General features: G+C 76.8%; 1 protein-coding gene across 3 annotated transcripts; it reads left to right on the forward strand.

Moving 5' to 3' along the window:
* Positions 1-88: 88 nt before the first annotated feature.
* On the forward strand, positions 89-13,701 carry ZBTB7B (zinc finger and BTB domain containing 7B). 3 transcript variants are annotated; one of them, XM_029054718.2, is made up of 3 exons: positions 89-166; positions 11,723-12,963; positions 13,116-13,701. In XM_029054718.2, the coding sequence occupies exons 2-3, from the start codon at positions 11,729-11,731 to the stop codon at positions 13,654-13,656; spliced, it is 1,776 nt and encodes a 591-aa protein (XP_028910551.1). In that variant the 5' UTR covers positions 89-166; positions 11,723-11,728; the 3' UTR covers positions 13,657-13,701. The 3 variants fall into 3 exon arrangements, with proteins under 3 accessions (XP_028910551.1, XP_028910550.1, XP_039766854.1); XM_029054717.2 differs by lacking the exon at positions 89-166 and adding an exon at positions 657-772; XM_039910920.1 differs by lacking the exon at positions 89-166 and adding an exon at positions 8,842-8,909.
* The last annotated feature ends 1,543 nt before the right edge of the window (positions 13,702-15,244 follow it).

A 15,244-nucleotide genomic window follows, 5' to 3' on the forward strand; every position in this document is an offset into this window, starting at 1 on the left:
TCGGGGCGGGGTCAGGTCGGGGGGCGACCCGGGCCGGCGGAGGGCGGGGCCGGGGGGGGGAGTGGTCAGCGGAGGGGACAGGCCGGGGAGGAGGAGGAGGAGGAGGAGGAGGAGGAGGAGCTGTCCGTTGCCGCCTGCGTCCTGCGGGCCCGGGGCTGGATGGGAGGTTGAAGTTTATTTCCTTATTGGGCGGAGTGGTCCGGGGGGGGTGGGGGGAGGGCAGGGAGGGGGGGCGGGGGCCGCTGGGGGGTGGGAAGGGTGGGGGGGGGCGATCCAGGAAGTGGCAGAGATGTTGCTAAGGGCCGGGCCGGGGGAGGGGGCGGGGGACAGGTGAGGCGGCGGGACAGGTGAGGAAGGAGGGAGGGAGGGAGGGGGGGACACGCACACGCACGACACACACCAGGTGGGTGCGAGGCTCCCTGCGGGAGGGCGGTCAAGGCGGGGAGGGGGCGCGGTGTCGGGGGGGCGGGCGGAGCAGCGGGAGGAGGAGGAGGAGGAGGAGGAGAAGGAGCGGCGGCGGGCAGAGGAGAAGGAGGAGGAGGAGGAGGAGGAGCAGCCCCCCCCCCCCCCCCCCCCAGGACCGGCCGAACCGGGGACAGGAGCGGGCGGCGGAGGCCGGGAGCTGCGAGGAGACCCCTCCCCTCCCCTCGCCCCCCCCCCCCCGCGCTCCCCGAGGCCTGCGGCCGAGCTCGCCCCCCGCCCAGGGGGCAGGGGCCCCGACGGGGGGGTCGCAGCCCCCGGACACCTGAGCAGGCGGGACCCCCTCGGAGAGGTGAGTTCGGCCCCTTCTCCTTCTTTCTGATCCCGGGGGTGGGGGGGTCCCTTTCCCTCCCCCCGCAGTGTCCTTCTGCCGCCCTTAGTTGGGGACACCCCTCGTCGCGCGCCCCCCCCCCCCGGGTCCCCCGGGAAGTGGGGAGGGGGAGGCGGATCGCCCCGAAAGTTTTGCCATCACTTGGGAGTGGGGGCTTCCGCCGCGCTGGGGGAGCTTGGCCGCGTCCCCTCCTTGCCCCGTGTCCCCTCCCTCTTTGCCCCGCGTCCCCTCCTTCCCCCGTGTCCCCTTACCACCGTTCCCTCCCCCCAACCCCCGGGGGTGATGGGGACCCTCTCCGGGGCGGGGATGGGGAGGGGGGGCGGCCGAAGCCCGAGGGGTCCAAGTGGGGCAGAGTGTCCCCCGGCCTCCTCGGCTTCTCTTCCCCCGTCCCCACCCGTGACCGCCCCCGTTCTAGCGCGGTGCCCTGGAGCGGGGCCAGCCGGGACAGGTCGCCCTCTTCGGGCCAAGCCGGCCTCTCTACAACGCGCCCCCCTCCCCAACTCCTCTGGCTAGAACGCTCCCCCTCCCCACCCACCTTCATCCCTTCTTCTTCTTCTTCTTCTTCCCCCCTCCCCACTTCGGGCCTCGGCCGGACCCCCGTCCCGGCTCCCGCTTTAACGCGCGCTCCCTTCCCCCCCATCCCCAGCGGGACGCAGAAGGGGGGGCGGCGGGACCCCCCCCCCCCCCCGGGTTCCCCCCCCCCCGGACCCTGGGCTCTTTCCAACATCGCGGCGCCGGCGCACCTGCCCGGCGGCGGAGGGGAAGGGGAGGAGGGAGAAAAGAGGGGAGGGGGCGTCGAGCGTCGCCGTTGCTGTGTTTTGAGTAGGACCGGTCCCGAGTGCCGCCGACCCCCCCCGCCCGTGGGGGGCTTGAGGGCCCACGAGGGGGAGGGGGGGGCGGTCAGGCCCTGGTGCGTAGCAGGGTCACCCACCCACCCATCCACCCCCGGGTCCGAGTGCGACGTGTCCCGGGTGGCGGGGGGCAGGGGGGTGCGTGGGCAGCGGGCCTTGCCCGGACAGGCGCCCGCCTGGTGTTTGCAGAAAGGGCGGGGTCCCCCCCCCGGGCCAAGCCCCCCCCCCCGGGTCGTTCCCCCCCCCCCACCCCGTATCAAAGGGCAACGGGGACGTGGTGAGAGCGCGGGGGCGCCCCCGGGGGTGGGGGTGGGGGGGGGAGGGGCCCCGCGATGACCCGCAGGAAGCGGGCGCCGATGACCCAGTTTGGGACACCGGAAGTCTGGTCTCCCCCCAACCCCCCCACACCACCCCCGTGGGGGGAGAGGGGGATGTGCGTGGGGGGCGGGAGGAACGGGGTGGAAAGGTCCGGACGCCCACCGGGCCCGGGCGGGGGAAGGGGAGGGGAGACCGAGGCCCGGCCTCCTCCTCCTCCTCCTCCTCCTCCTCCGGCCCTGCCCCCGTCCGGGATGTCAAAGTGCCAGCGCTGCCCCCCGCCCCCACCCCTGCCAGGGGGTCCGCGGGCAGGGAGGGGTTAACTTTGGCCGGGGGACGCGGCGTTCCCGCGGGTGGGGGGCGGGGGGGGGGGCAGCCGAGAGGATTATGGGGCCTGGCGCGCCCACCCCCCACCCTACCGGCCCGGCTGGTTTCTGCCTCCGCCGTGCCCGCTTGGCATTGCCCCCGGGGCAGGCTGGGGAGGGCCGGCCCTCGGTGGGTGGGGGTTGGGTATGTCAGAGGGCACAGGGGTAGATGGACCCCAGGGGGGCGGAGGGCGGAGGAGGAGGAGCAGGAGGGGGCCGCCCGCCACCTGGCAGGCCTCACTCGGCCCCGGGGGCAGAGAAGGGTGGTCCCCTCGGAGCTGCTGATGAAACTGCAGAGAAATCTACCCGCCGGCTCCTCCCGCCCCGGGGGTCCCCCCCACCCCTTCCCCGTCGTCGCCTTCCCGCCCCTCGCGGCCTCCCCCGGCTTGACGACGCGGTAACCCCGGGCACCGGGCGGGTGGCGGTACCGTCCTCGCCCCCGCCACGCACACATGGCCATCCCTCCCCCCCTCCCCCCGACACACCTTCCGGGCCCGACCCCGCCGCCCCCCGGGGGCCGTGGAGACCCGGTAGGGGATGCGCGTCGGGGGGCCCGACCGGGGCCTAGGGTGCCCGCCGTGCCGGGGAGCGGAGGCCGCGGGCCCCGACCGCCCCGCGGGCACGTCCCGGTCGGGCCGGGGAGTCTGGGGTGGGGGCAGGGTGACGTCGGGCGGTGCCCACCCTGCGGGCGTGGGGCGGGCGCCCACCCTCCTGGCACCGAGGGGCCCGGGCCCCGCCCTGGCCGGCTGCCCGCGTACAGAGAGAGAGGGTGCGGCGGCGGCGGCGGGCAGCGGGGGCCGGGTTAACAATACACCATCGGCCCCTTTGTGTGCCTGCCCTGGCACCTCGGGCCTGGGGGTGGGGGTGCGGTGGCAGCCCGGGGTGGGGATGGGCCGGCGGGAGGGGCCGCGGGGGCGGGGAGAAAACGAAAGCAGGTGGCGGGAAAAGGGGGAAGTGGGTCGGGGAGCGGGGCCCACCCTAGGCCCGGGCACCGGGGTGCCCCCGTCGCCCTCCCCCGTGCCCAGTGCCAACGGCGCCGCCGCGCTAGGCCCGAATGCCTACCGGGCCCCTGGGGGAGGGGCCGCGGGGGTCAGAGGTCAGCGCGGAGGAAGGCCGCGGAGGGAGGGCCGAAGCCAGGCTCCGAGGCGGAGGACACCGGGGTCGGGACCCCCTCCGCGCCCTCCCCTCACCCTCCGCTCCCACCCCTGAGAAAATCGAGGCGGGCGCGGTGCCTCGGACCGGGCCGGGGGGTCCTCCCGGACCCCGGGAGGGTCCGCGCCGCGGGGGGAACGGAGTTGGTCGTCCCCCTCTCCCTGTCCCGGGCCCGCCCCCCGGGGTCCGGGAACCCGGCCGGGTGGGGCTTGGGGTCGGGCGAGGAGGGGCCGGGGGGGGGGGGGGGCTAGGCCTCTCCCCCCGGCCCCCCCGCGCCCTGCGCTGAGTAAACTCGTGAGAGAATTTGAAGTCTTGCCCAGACTGTTTGAAGCCTCTCTCCCTCCCTCTCCCCCCTCTCTGTCTCTCTCTCTCCCTGCCACCGTCTCTGTTTCTCTCTGCCTCCGTCTCCACCCCGCCTGCCCTCGCCGTGCCCATCCCGGCCCTGCCGACCCGGGGATGCCGGGGGTGGGCGCCGGCCCGGGAGGGTCTCGGAGGGCAGGGGCCGGGCCAGGCCGGGCCGCGCGGGCCGCCCCGGGCCCCGGCGCCCGCCCGGCAGGGGCAGGGCGAATGGCCGGAGGTGGGGGTGACCCCTTGGGTCTCTTCCTTTGCCAGAGCAGATGCCCCCCCCACCCACCCAGCCCCCCGTACAGCTGACTGCCTCTCGCTTCCTTCCTGTTTCTGACCCCCCCACCCCCTTTCGACATCCTCCTGCTTTCCTTCCTCCTCGGCACCCCCCCAACACACGCACACACACTCTCGCACACACACACTCACCCTCGCCCTCTGGACCCGCTTCGGGCCCACCGGGGCGCCCCCCCTCCCCCGATAATGGCCGGGGGGGGGGGGGAGGGGAGCGCCGGCCCTCGAATGGGCCGAATCGGTCGAGGACTACAACTCCCAGGCTGCACCGGGGCCGGGCCCCCGGTCTTGGGGCGGCCGGCCGCCCCGGTGCATGCTGGGGGTTGAAGTCCCCGAAGGACCTGGGAGGTCGGCTGGGCCTAGCCCTGGGAAATCGGGGGTGGGGAGCGGGACACCACCTGTCCCCTCCTCCCCCATCCCCCCCACCCCCCCGCCCCCCACCTGTGCCCCACAGCCACCTGTCCCGGCCTCCCCCCGCCCACCCCGGGGCCCACGCGCTCCGGCCGGGCGCCCCGGGGCCGTGTGGGTGGGCACCCCGGGCCCTGCCAGCTCCCGCTGGAGCCGTGCCCTCCCCCTCCCCGCCTCCGTGGGGATCAAAGGGCAGGGGAGGCGGCCCCACCCAAGCCCCTGGCACAGGGGTGCAGAGGACACAGGGGCGGGCGCAGGTGGGCACGCCGGCTCCCGGGGCCTAGGGAGGAGGGCGGCGGGTCGGGGGGGATGGTCCCGGCCGGATGGACGCCCCCTTCTTCCTTCTCCCCCTCTCGATCTCTCTTCATCCTCTGTTCTCTGGGCGCGCTCTCTGTCTCCCCCCCGCCCCCCCCGCCTCACCCCCTAACCCCCTTCCCTCCGCCCCCACAGGTGCAGTGATGTGGAGGCCGGGCTGGGTTTGGTGGGGGGACCGACAATCACTGCCGCTGTTTCTGGGGTCTGCGGTGAGGGGGTAAAATGGGCTGACTGAGGTGGGAAGGGGGGGCGCGGTTGGCAGGCGCGGAGCCCCGGCCCGGCTCGGTCGCCGGAAGCCAGTGGGTCAAAGGGCCGGGAGGGTGCGGTGGGGCGGGCCGTGCCAACCGGGACGAGAGTGGGCCGGGGAAGGCCGGACTGGCACCTGCCCGCTGGCGCCCGGGCGGGGACCCGGGGAGAGGGGGGAGGGGGCGTCCCGGGGTGGGGGGGGGAAGGGGGGCGCCTCCCCGGCTGCTCCCCCCCACCCCCCCAAAACTCCCCTGGGTCCCCGCCCCGCCCGGCCAGAACCAGTTTGGTGAGGTGACTCGGCCCCGGTGCCCCGGGCGGGGGCCGCTCTGACGAATGTGGGGACGGGGTGGTGGGGGGGGCCGAGCCCTGCCATCCCCCCCAGAGGGGGCGGCGATGGGGGGGGACCTGCCGGGACCCGGACCCCCTCTCGTCCCGCCCCCCACCCCGGCGGTCTCTTGCGCAAGGGGTGGGGCCCTCTCCTTCCTCTTTTGGGACCCGCCCGGCCGCCCCCCGCCACCCCCTCCCCGGCCCTCTCCGGCCGCTGCCCACCCTGCCCCCTGAGTCCGGCCGGTCCCGGCGCCGGGCGGGGGCCGCGGCGCGTGAGTGGGCTTGAGGTGGGGTCCCCTGGGAGGGGCCGTCGTCCCCCTCCCACCCCACCCCCGGGGGTCCGGCCCAGGCCGGGCCCTCCTCCCGCTCGGGACCAAACTCCCACAGCAGGCACCAGGCCCCGGGGCGCCCGCCTGCCAGCCTGCCAGCCTGCCCTCCTCCCCGCTCCCGCGGCGGGCACGGCGGCGGCCGGGCGGGGCCGGGGGTGGATTTTGGGTGTTGGTGGTGTTGGGGTGGGGGGGGGGTGGGGGGGGAGAGAGGGATTTGGGTCCCGGGTCGGAGCTGGGAGGAGCGTGCCTGGGGAGCACCGCCCCCCCCCCCACCCGGCCCCCCGGCCCACCCCCGGCCCCGTCTCCCCCCCTCAGAGGGCGAGCCGGGAAGCCGCAGGTGAGCGGGGCCGGGGATGGGGTGGGGCGGGGGGGGCACGAGACGGTGAACCCGGGAGTCGGGGGGGCCCCGCCGGGCCGCGGCTCTCGGATTTCGGTGCCGGACCGACGGCCGGTGTGGGGTTACTTGTGTCTCGGTTACCTGCGCCCCCCCGGCCCCCCTCACCTCCTCGGTCCCCCCGCCGGGGCGGGGGGGGTGGCGGCGGGGCGCGGGCCCCGGGAAAGTCCGGGTGTGGAAACTCTGACGGGGGCCCTTCCCCCGCTTCCGCACGGCCGTCCCCCCGCCCGGGGCCCGGAGCCCCCCTCCCGGGCCGCCCTGCCCGGACCCCACCGCTCCGCTCGAGCCCCCCGGGTCCGGGGGGCCGACCGCTCCGCCGTCCGGCTCCCCCGGGCTTCTGGGGCGCAGCGGGGAGGGGGCCGGCCGGAGGAGGCCCGGGGGCCTCGGGCGCCGGGCCCTGCCCCGACACATTTCCGCCGGCCCGGCCCTGCCCGGCCTAGGCCCGCGTCTGGAGGGAAGAGGTCGGGGGTCAGGCCTAGGGGGTCGCTGGCTCGGAGGACGGGGGGCGGGGGGGGGGGGGTCGCGTCAGCCACCCCCACCCCACTCCGGGAAGTGGGTGGTGGGTGTCATGGAAAGAGGGGGGAACAGGACGGGGTTGGGAGGAAGTTAACTCTTGCTGCGCTGGGAAGCCACCGCCCACCCCATCCCGGGCCCCCCCCCCCCTTCCTCACTTGTGGGCTGCGGTCGCTCCCCTCCCCGCCTCAGCCCCCAGGAAGTGTGATCCGATCCTGGGGGCGGTGGGGGGCCGGGGGGAGCTTGGGGGAGGCGGGCGGCCTCTGCGCCGTTCAGGGGCGAGAGAGCCTTCTCCGCCGCGATTCGCGAAGCCTCGGCCTCCGCCGCTCCCTCCTTGTCCGTCCGTCCGTCCCGCCAGGTAACGCCCGACCCCCCGCCCCGTCGCCCCCATCCTGGGCCCCGAAACAGGAAGACGGAGCGGAGACCGGAGCGGCGTTGGGGGGGGGGGGCCCACCCTGCGGCCTGTCCGTCCGGGCCTTTCGGACCGGCCGGCCGCCCTCCGGCCCTCTCGCGTGCTCCCGGATCTTCCGTCCATCCCCCCCCCGACCGTCGCCGCGTCGGGATCCGTCTCCCCGTCCCCCGGGCCGTCACCTCGGACCCCCCGCCCGTCTCTCTGTCCGCCTCCCCTTCCGGGCCCGGTCTCCCCTTCCTCACCCCACCCGGGGTCTATTTTCTCCTCTGCCTCTAATCCCCCCCCCCCCACTTCCCGGCCCTAAACTCCGCTAATCCCTGGGTGTAGGGGTGCCCTTCCCTGCTCCCCGGCCGACCCCCGCCCGCCACCCCGTACCCCCCGTCCGGCCCCCCGGTGGGTGGGGAGAGGCCTGGGGTGCTCGGCGAGCCCTGGAGCCGGGGCAGGAGGAGCGGGGCGGCGCCCCCGGGGTCGGGGAGGGGGTGGGTGGAGGCGGCGGGAGGGTGATGAGAGCATCCCCCCCCCCCCAACCCCACCGTTCCCCCCGACACACACCCCACCCCCCGGTCCCGCCGTCCTCGTCCCGCCCGACTCGGGGGCCGGCCGCGTCGCCCACCTGCCCTGCCGGTCCGGCCGGACCCGGCGGGGAGGGGAAGCCCGGCGGGCGGGGAGGAGCGGCGGGGGCCTCCGGGCACCCCTGTCCCCACCCCCCCTCGCCGGCTCCTGCGGCGGGCGGACCCCGCCTTCCTGGCAGCGCCCGGCCCGGCCGCCCCCCGCCCTGTGCCCACGAGGTCTCTGCAAGAGGGGGCACGCCGGGCCGGGGCGCGGCCGCGGGGGGCTGGAGGGAGGGGGTGGGCGGACGAGGGCCCGGTGCCCAGGGTGGGCGTGGGCACGCTGGCACGGGGAGCGGGAGGAGGTGTGCGTCGGGGGGTGGGGAAGGCCTGCCCCCACCCGTGTCCCGGCCCCGTCGGGACACGGGGCGGCACTCGGGCGTGCGGATGGGGTACCGGAGCGAGGACGGGGTAGGCCGGGGGCGCGGGGCCGGGCGGGTCGGCGGGGGGACCCGGCGCCAGGCGGCCGCAGGGGGCGGACCGGGTGCCGGGCGCGTTGGGGGGGGGGGACGGGCCGCGTGCCAGCGAAAGAGGGTCCCGGGGAGACGGTGCGCCGGGCGGAGGCAGGAGGCCGACCGGGTGCCGGGGAAAGAGGGCCCCGGCGACGTCGGGCGGCCGGGCGGGTCGGGGAGCGGGCCGGGTGCCTTAGGGGCGCCGGGGGTGGGGGCGGGGGGGGCGGGGGCGATCCCCTCCGCTCCCGCCCGCCCCCCCGAACCCTGGGAAATGCGTGTGGGCAGCGCCGAAGGGGTTAATTCCCTCCCCCGGTCCCCCCGCCCCCTTCGCCCGGGAGCCCGTGTGAGCTGCGTGGTGAACCAGGCAGCGCCCGTGACCTGACAGCGGGGTCAGCCAATCAGCGCCCCCGCCACGCCAGGTTGCCACGGCGACCGGCCCCGGGGTGGGAGAAGGAAGGGCGGGCGCGAGGGACGGAGGGAGGGGAGGGCCGCGTGCCCGCCGGTGCCCGGCTCCCGGCCAATGGGCGGCCGGGCCGGGGGAGCGCCCCGCCGCCTCCCTCCCCGTGCCCCCCTCTCCGGCCGAGCCGCCCGGCTCGAGGGTCGCCCGATGCCGCCCGGCCGCCCGCCCCCCTCGCCCCCCCCCGGGCGGCCCGCCCCGACCCCGGGGCCGCCGGTTGCCCGGGCGGCCGGGCCGGGGCCCGTCCGGCGCCCCGGACCCGCGCGTCCCTCCGGACGCGCTGACGGACACGTGGAGACAGCGAGCGACGGCCGGGTACGCGACGCCGGAGACCTCCGCGCGCGGACCCGCCGCCGCGCGTTCCCGCAGGCACACCTCCCCGCGGGCCGGCCTCGTGGGTCCCCCTCCTTCAGAAAAGAAAAGAACCGTACCCGCAGACACACCTGCACACCTCCGCCCGGGCCAGCCGGGCCTTCCCTCCCTGCCGCCGAACACGCAGACGCGGGCCGACCGCCCGCGGACCCCGACCCGCCGCCGGCCTCGGCCCGGTCTAGCGGCTAGAGCCCGGGCCCGGGAGTCGGAGAGACCCGGGTCCTCGTTCCGGCTCCGTCGCTTGTCTGCCGGGTGACCTCGGACGAGTCACCTCGCTTCCTCTATGCCTCGGTCGCCTCCTCCGTAGAACGGGGACCAAGAGCGTGGCCCAATTGCCTGGATCCGCTTAGAAGAGCGGCCGGCCCGTAGTGAGCGCTTGACGACTGCCACGGACCACAACATCCACGCACGCCTACACACGGGTCGGTCGCGCCCTCCCCCTCGGCCTCCGGACACCCCGGCGCACACGCAGGCCGCCGCGCGGACGCGCGGGCCGACCCCGCTTCCTCCCCGCCGCCGCCGTACGTGCGGACGTTAGACGCGTCCCTCCGTGCGGGACAGGCGGGTCTCGGCCCCGTCCTTTCTGCCGTTCGTGCGGGCACACGTGTACGCCTAAACGAGGGCGGGCCGCTCGCCCTTCTTCCCTCCCACCCTCCTCCGCCGTACGCACACGTGCACGTCCCCACACGGGCCGGCTGGGTCTTCCCTCCCGGCCCCCGTTGGCGCAGGCCCGCGGGCACACCTACGCAAACGTACCCGTTCACGCCGCCCGTGTCCGGTCCCCCCCCAGCGCCGTACACGCGGGAACGCGCCACGCGCACCTACACGGGGGCCGACTGTGGGTCGTGGCCTTCCCCGTCACCCACCCCGACCGGGGCCCGCTGCAGCTCCGTCCCCCGGAGCGGGCCCGCGGCCTCCTGGCCGTGGCCGGGTGGGGGGGTGGGGGGGGCGTCCCGCCCGTGCCCCCTCCCCGCGACGCGCGGCGTGTGCGGTGCCAGGCGGAGGGTACCCGGGGGGGCGGAGGGGCCGGATCCCGACGGCGGCGGCGCCCACGGGCCCGATCCTAATCTCCGGGGCAGGAAGCCCCAGCGACGCCCCGACGCGAACCCGTGGGGGGGAGAGGATGTGGGGAGGGGGCCCCGCGGGCGCCACGTTTCCCCAGGTCGGTGGGGGGGAGGGCCCCGGGAGACTGACCCCCCACCCCCACCCCATCCGCCTCCCCTCCCCACCCCCCACCCCGGCTCTCCCGGTCCTCTGAACCCATCGGTGCGTTCACTGAGCGCTTACTGCGCGCCGTGCACTAAACCGAGCGCCGGGGAGAGTTAGCGGGCAGTGGGGAGGCGCCGTCCCTGCCCTCGCGGGCGCTTCCGGGGAAGCGGCGGGCAAGGACGCCCAAGTCAGCGACGGGGCAGCGCGGGCCACGGGGCATAAAGACGTCGACCCGCGCGTGTGCCACCTACCCGCCCGGGGTGGGGGGGGAGGGAGGGAGGCAGGGGAGGGAGGACCCGAGGCCTGAGGTGATGCGAAAGTGCTGAAGCGGCAGCTCGGGGGGAAATGGCGTGGGAAGATGCGAGATGAATCCGGGAAGGCCTCCGGGAGGAGACGATGGCCCGTCAGAAGGGCCGCGGGGACGGGCAGAGCGCGGGTTCCGCCGCCGACCCCCTCCCCGCCCCGATCCGCCGACGCCCCCTCCCCTCGTCCTCCCGACCCCTCTCCTCCTCGTCCCTCTGACCCCTTCCTCCTCGCCCTCTGGTGCTTTTCCCCCCACCCTCCTGTCCCTTTCGCCCTCGCCCCCCCGACCCTTGCCCCCTCACCTTTCTGACCCCTCTCCTCTCCTCCTCCTGACCCCTCTCCACCTCTTGACCCCCTGCCCCCCTTGCAGTCCCGACCCTTTCTCCCTCCTCCCCTCCAATCCTTTCTCCCTCACTCCCCGACGCTTTTCCCCTCACCCCCTGACCCTTCCCCCCCACCGCTCCCGACCCCTCTCCCCATCCCCTCTCCTCCTCGTGACCCTTCCTCTCTCGCCCTGTCGACCCCTCGCCCCTCTTCCTTCCGACCCTCCCTCTCCTCTCATCCTCCTGACCTTCCCCCTCACCCTTCTGACCCTTCCCCCCCCCCCACCCTCCCGACCCCTCTCCGTCCCTCGACCCTTCCCCTCTCGTTCTCCGGATCCTTCTCCCTCGCCCCTTAATCCTTCCTCCCTCTCCCCCGACCCTTTGTCGCTCACCCCCCCCCCCCGACCCTCCTCCCCACCCTCCTGACTCCTCTTCCCCGCGACCTCCCGACCCCTCTCCGTCTCTCGACCCTTCCCCTCCGGTTCCCCCGATCCTTTCTCCCTCGTCTCTCGATCCTTTCTCCCTCTCCCCCGGACCCTCCCTTTCCCCCTCACCCCCGCCCCTCCTCCCCACCCTCTTCACCCTCCTCCCCTCGTCGTCCTCCCGACGCCTCTCCCCATCCCGTCGCCTCCCCTTGACCTTTCGCCCCCGCCCTCCCGACCCTTGCCCTCGTGCCCTCCGGACCCCGCTCGGCCTCTCGACCCTTCCCCTCTCGCCCTCCCGCCCCTTCTCCGTCACCCCCCGGTCCTCTCTCCCCCGCCCCTCTTCCCCCTCACCCCCTGCCCCTTCCCCCCACCCTCTGGACCCCTCTCCCTTCCTCCTCCCGCCCCCTCCCCCCCGCCGCGCTGCCAACCGCGCGGTCCCCCCCGCAGCCCCCCCCGGGCCCTGACGGAGCCTCTCGCCGGCCCCTCCCCCTCGCAGGCCACGATGGGCAGCGCCGAGGACGACCTGATCGGGATCCCCTTCCCGGAGCACAGCAGCGAGCTCCTCAGCCGCCTGAACGAGCAGCGGCAGCTGGGCCAGCTGTGCGACCTGACCATCCGCACCCAGGGCCTGGAGTACCGCACCCACCGCGCCGTGCTGGCCGCCTGCAGCCACTACTTCAAGAAGCTCTTCGCCGCGGCCGCCGCCACGGGGGCCGAGCCCGGGGCCGCCCCGACGGGCCCGGCGGCGGCCGGGGGCGGCGGCGCGGGGCCCGGCGGCTGCGGGGGCGGCGTGTGCGAGCTGGACTTCGTGGGGCCCGAGGCGCTGGGCGCCCTGCTGGAGTTCGCCTACACGGCCACGCTGACCACCAGCAGCGCCAACATGCCCGCCGTGCTGCGGGCCGCCCAGCTGCTGGAGATCCCCTGCGTCATCGCCGCCTGCGTGGAGATCCTGCAGGGCAGCGGGCTGGAGGCCCCCGGGCTGGACGCGGACGACTCGGAGCGGGCCCAGCGCTACCTCGAGGCCTTCGGCGCCGCCGCCGCCCTGGCCAACGGCGTGGGCCCCTCGGGCAGCCCCCCGCCCCCGCCGCCGGGGCCCCCGCCGCCGGGGCCCCCGCCGGCCGCGGCCCGCCCGGTGGTCCGCCGCAGCCGCAAGCCCCGCAAGGCCTTCCTGCAGACCAAGGCCGCCCGCGCCCACGCCGACCGCCTGGCGGCCGAGCTCCCCGCCCGCCCGCCGTTCCCCTTCCCCGAGGAGGAGGCGGCGGGCCCGGGGGTCCCCGCGGACGGCGGCAGCCCCCCCGGAGGCGGCGGCGGCGGGTCGCCCCCGCCCGACGGGCGGCTGGCCTTCGAGGCCTTCGAGGGCCGGGGGCCCGGGGGCGGCGGCGGCCCGGTCGGGGGGGAGGAGGAGGAGGACGAGGAGGAGGCCGCCTACCGGGGGGGCCCCTACGGCGGGCCGGGCGTCCCCGGCGTCCCGCTGTCGCCCGAGGAGCTGGGCTCGGACGAGGACGCCATCGACGCCGACCTCATGGCCTACCTGAGCTCCCTGCACCAGGAGGCCCTGGCCCCCGGGGCGCTCGACGGGCCCGACAAGCTGGTCCGTAAGCGGCGCTCCCAGATGCCCCAGGAGTGCCCCGTCTGCCACAAGATCATCCACGGGGCCGGCAAGCTCCCCCGACACATGCGCACCCACACGGGAGAGAAACCTTTCGCCTGCGAGGTCTGCGGGGTCCGCTTCACCAGGTCAGGCGCGGGGCGGGGAGGGAGGGGCCCCGTCTCCGGCCGGCGCGCCCGCGGAGGAAGGGTCTCGTCCCCCGGGCGAGGGCGGCGGGGAGGGAGGGGAGGGGGCGGCCGGGAGGACCCGCCGGCCTGACCCCCGCCCGCCCCCCCCGCAGGAACGACAAGCTAAAGATCCACATGCGCAAGCACACGGGCGAGCGCCCCTACTCGTGCCCGCACTGCCCCGCCCGCTTCCTGCACAGCTACGACCTCAAGAACCACATGCACCTGCACACGGGCGACCGCCCCTTCGAGTGCCACCTGTGCCACAAGGCCTTCGCCAAGGAGGACCACCTGCAGCGCCACCTCAAGGGACAGAACTGCCTGGAGGTCCGCACCCGCCGCCGCCGCAAGGACGAGGCCCCGGCCCCGCGCTACCCGCCCCGCCCGCCCCACCCGCCCCCGGCCCCCTCGGCCGCCGCCGCCGTCGCCGCCGCCGCCGCCGGCCTCGACCTCTCCAACGGCCACCTCGACGACATCCGCCTCTCGCTGGCCCGCTTCTGGGACGGGCCGCCCGCCCGGGGCCCCGCCGCCCCCGCCGCCCCGGCCCCCGCCGACGAGGACGACGACGAGGACGACGACGACGACGAGGACGACGAGGAGCGGGCCGAGGGGGCCGCGGGCCCCGACCCCGCCGCGGCCCTGGGCTCCTCCTAAGGGACCGGCGGGAGCCCCCCCGGCCGGGCCGGACGGACCCCGGCCCCCTTCCCGGCGGGGGCGCCCCGGCCGGACGGACCCCGGGCGGGGGAGCCGGGCGGCCCTCAGCCCCCTCGCCCCGGCGCCGCGGCGATCCTCTCCGGGCGCGGGACCTCGGGCCGCGCGGGTCTCCGGCGCGGGGCCGCCGGGCGGCCGGACGCTCCCCCCTCCCCGGGTCTCTCGTGGGGGGCGTCCGGGGGGCCCGCGCATCCGTGACCCGCCCCGCCCCCCCCCCTTTTCCTGAGAATGAATTATGCAACCGGGTGTCGGGGCGGGGAGGGAGACCCCGGCTCCCGGAGGGGCTGACTCACTGGCACAGAGTCCAGGAGGGTGGGGTGTGTGTGTGTGTGTGTCTGTGTGTGTCTGTGTGTGTCTGGGGGGGGGGGTCAGCGTCCCTCCCCTCCCCCTCCCCCCCCCGCCCCGCCCGGGCGCCGGCCCCAGGCAGAGAATGTCTTGTTCCAGCCGCTCCCTGCCCCGCCCCTCCCCCGGACAGGGTGAGGGGGGGGGGGCAGGGCGGGCCCCGCAACGCCGCTCCCTCCCCGCCCAGGTGCGAGCCGGCCCCGCCCCCTCCCCGCACACAGCCCCCTCCCCCTCCCGCACACGCCCCCTCCCCCTCCTGACTCACCCCCCCTCCTCCCCCCCCCCCAGGCCGGCCGAGGCCGGCGGGGAGCGGCCGAGCGCCCCCTGGCGGGACGGCCGCCCGGCGCGCACGCGCGCGCCCCCTAGCGGGACGCCCGCCCCGCGGCGCCCGGCGGACCCCCCCCCTCCTTTTCCCTCCCCGCGGCGCGCGCCGGCGCCCCCTAGCGGGAGGCGCCCGCCGCCCCCGCCCGGCCGCCGCGCGCCCCCTGGCGGCCGCCCCCCCCCCCGCGCCGCCCCGCACTTTGTACATAGGCCTCCTCTTCTGTCGGTTTCAATCTAGTTCGAGATTTTTAAATTTCCTCTGATTCCGTGCGCGGGGGCGGGTGGCACCGGATCCCGGGGGCGGCCTCGCTTTCCCCCCCCCCCCCGTCCCCACGCTGGGTGCTGGTCCCCCACTGCGGCCGGGGAGGGGGAGGGGGCCGCCCCTCCCCCCGACTCCGCCTTGCACTATTGACCCCCGCCCCCCCCTCCCTCCCTCGGCCCGGCGGGGGTGGGGGGGTGGGGTAAAGGAGCCCGGTGCTTTCTGTCGCCCACCTCCCCCCTGCCCCTTTTGCACATCCCCCCCCACCTCCCCGATCCCACCCCCCCCCCCACCCCCAGGCCGGGCAGGGTGCGGTGCAGGGGGAGAGGGGGTGGGGGGCGCGGCCTAGGGGAGGGGAGGGGTCCTCAGCCGTTCGCGTGTCTATTTAAGGAGTGAGGGTGTAATATATTGGGGGGGGGGTCGCGGGGGGGGAGGGGGGCTGTCAGCATTTCAGGTTGGGAGGGGGAGGCCCCTCCTCCGGCCGGGTGGCTTCTCCCCAGACAGTGCCTTAAGGGGCGGGGGGGGGGGGGCGCGGCCCCCCCCCCCTCCCGCCGCCCCCTCCCCCGCCCCCCCGTCCCCCCGTCCCCGCGGTGTAAACGGCGGAAGAAA

Source organism: Ornithorhynchus anatinus, chromosome X5 (assembly GCF_004115215.2).
Source record: "Ornithorhynchus anatinus isolate Pmale09 chromosome X5, mOrnAna1.pri.v4, whole genome shotgun sequence".
NCBI classification, from domain to species: domain Eukaryota; kingdom Metazoa; phylum Chordata; class Mammalia; order Monotremata; family Ornithorhynchidae; genus Ornithorhynchus; species Ornithorhynchus anatinus.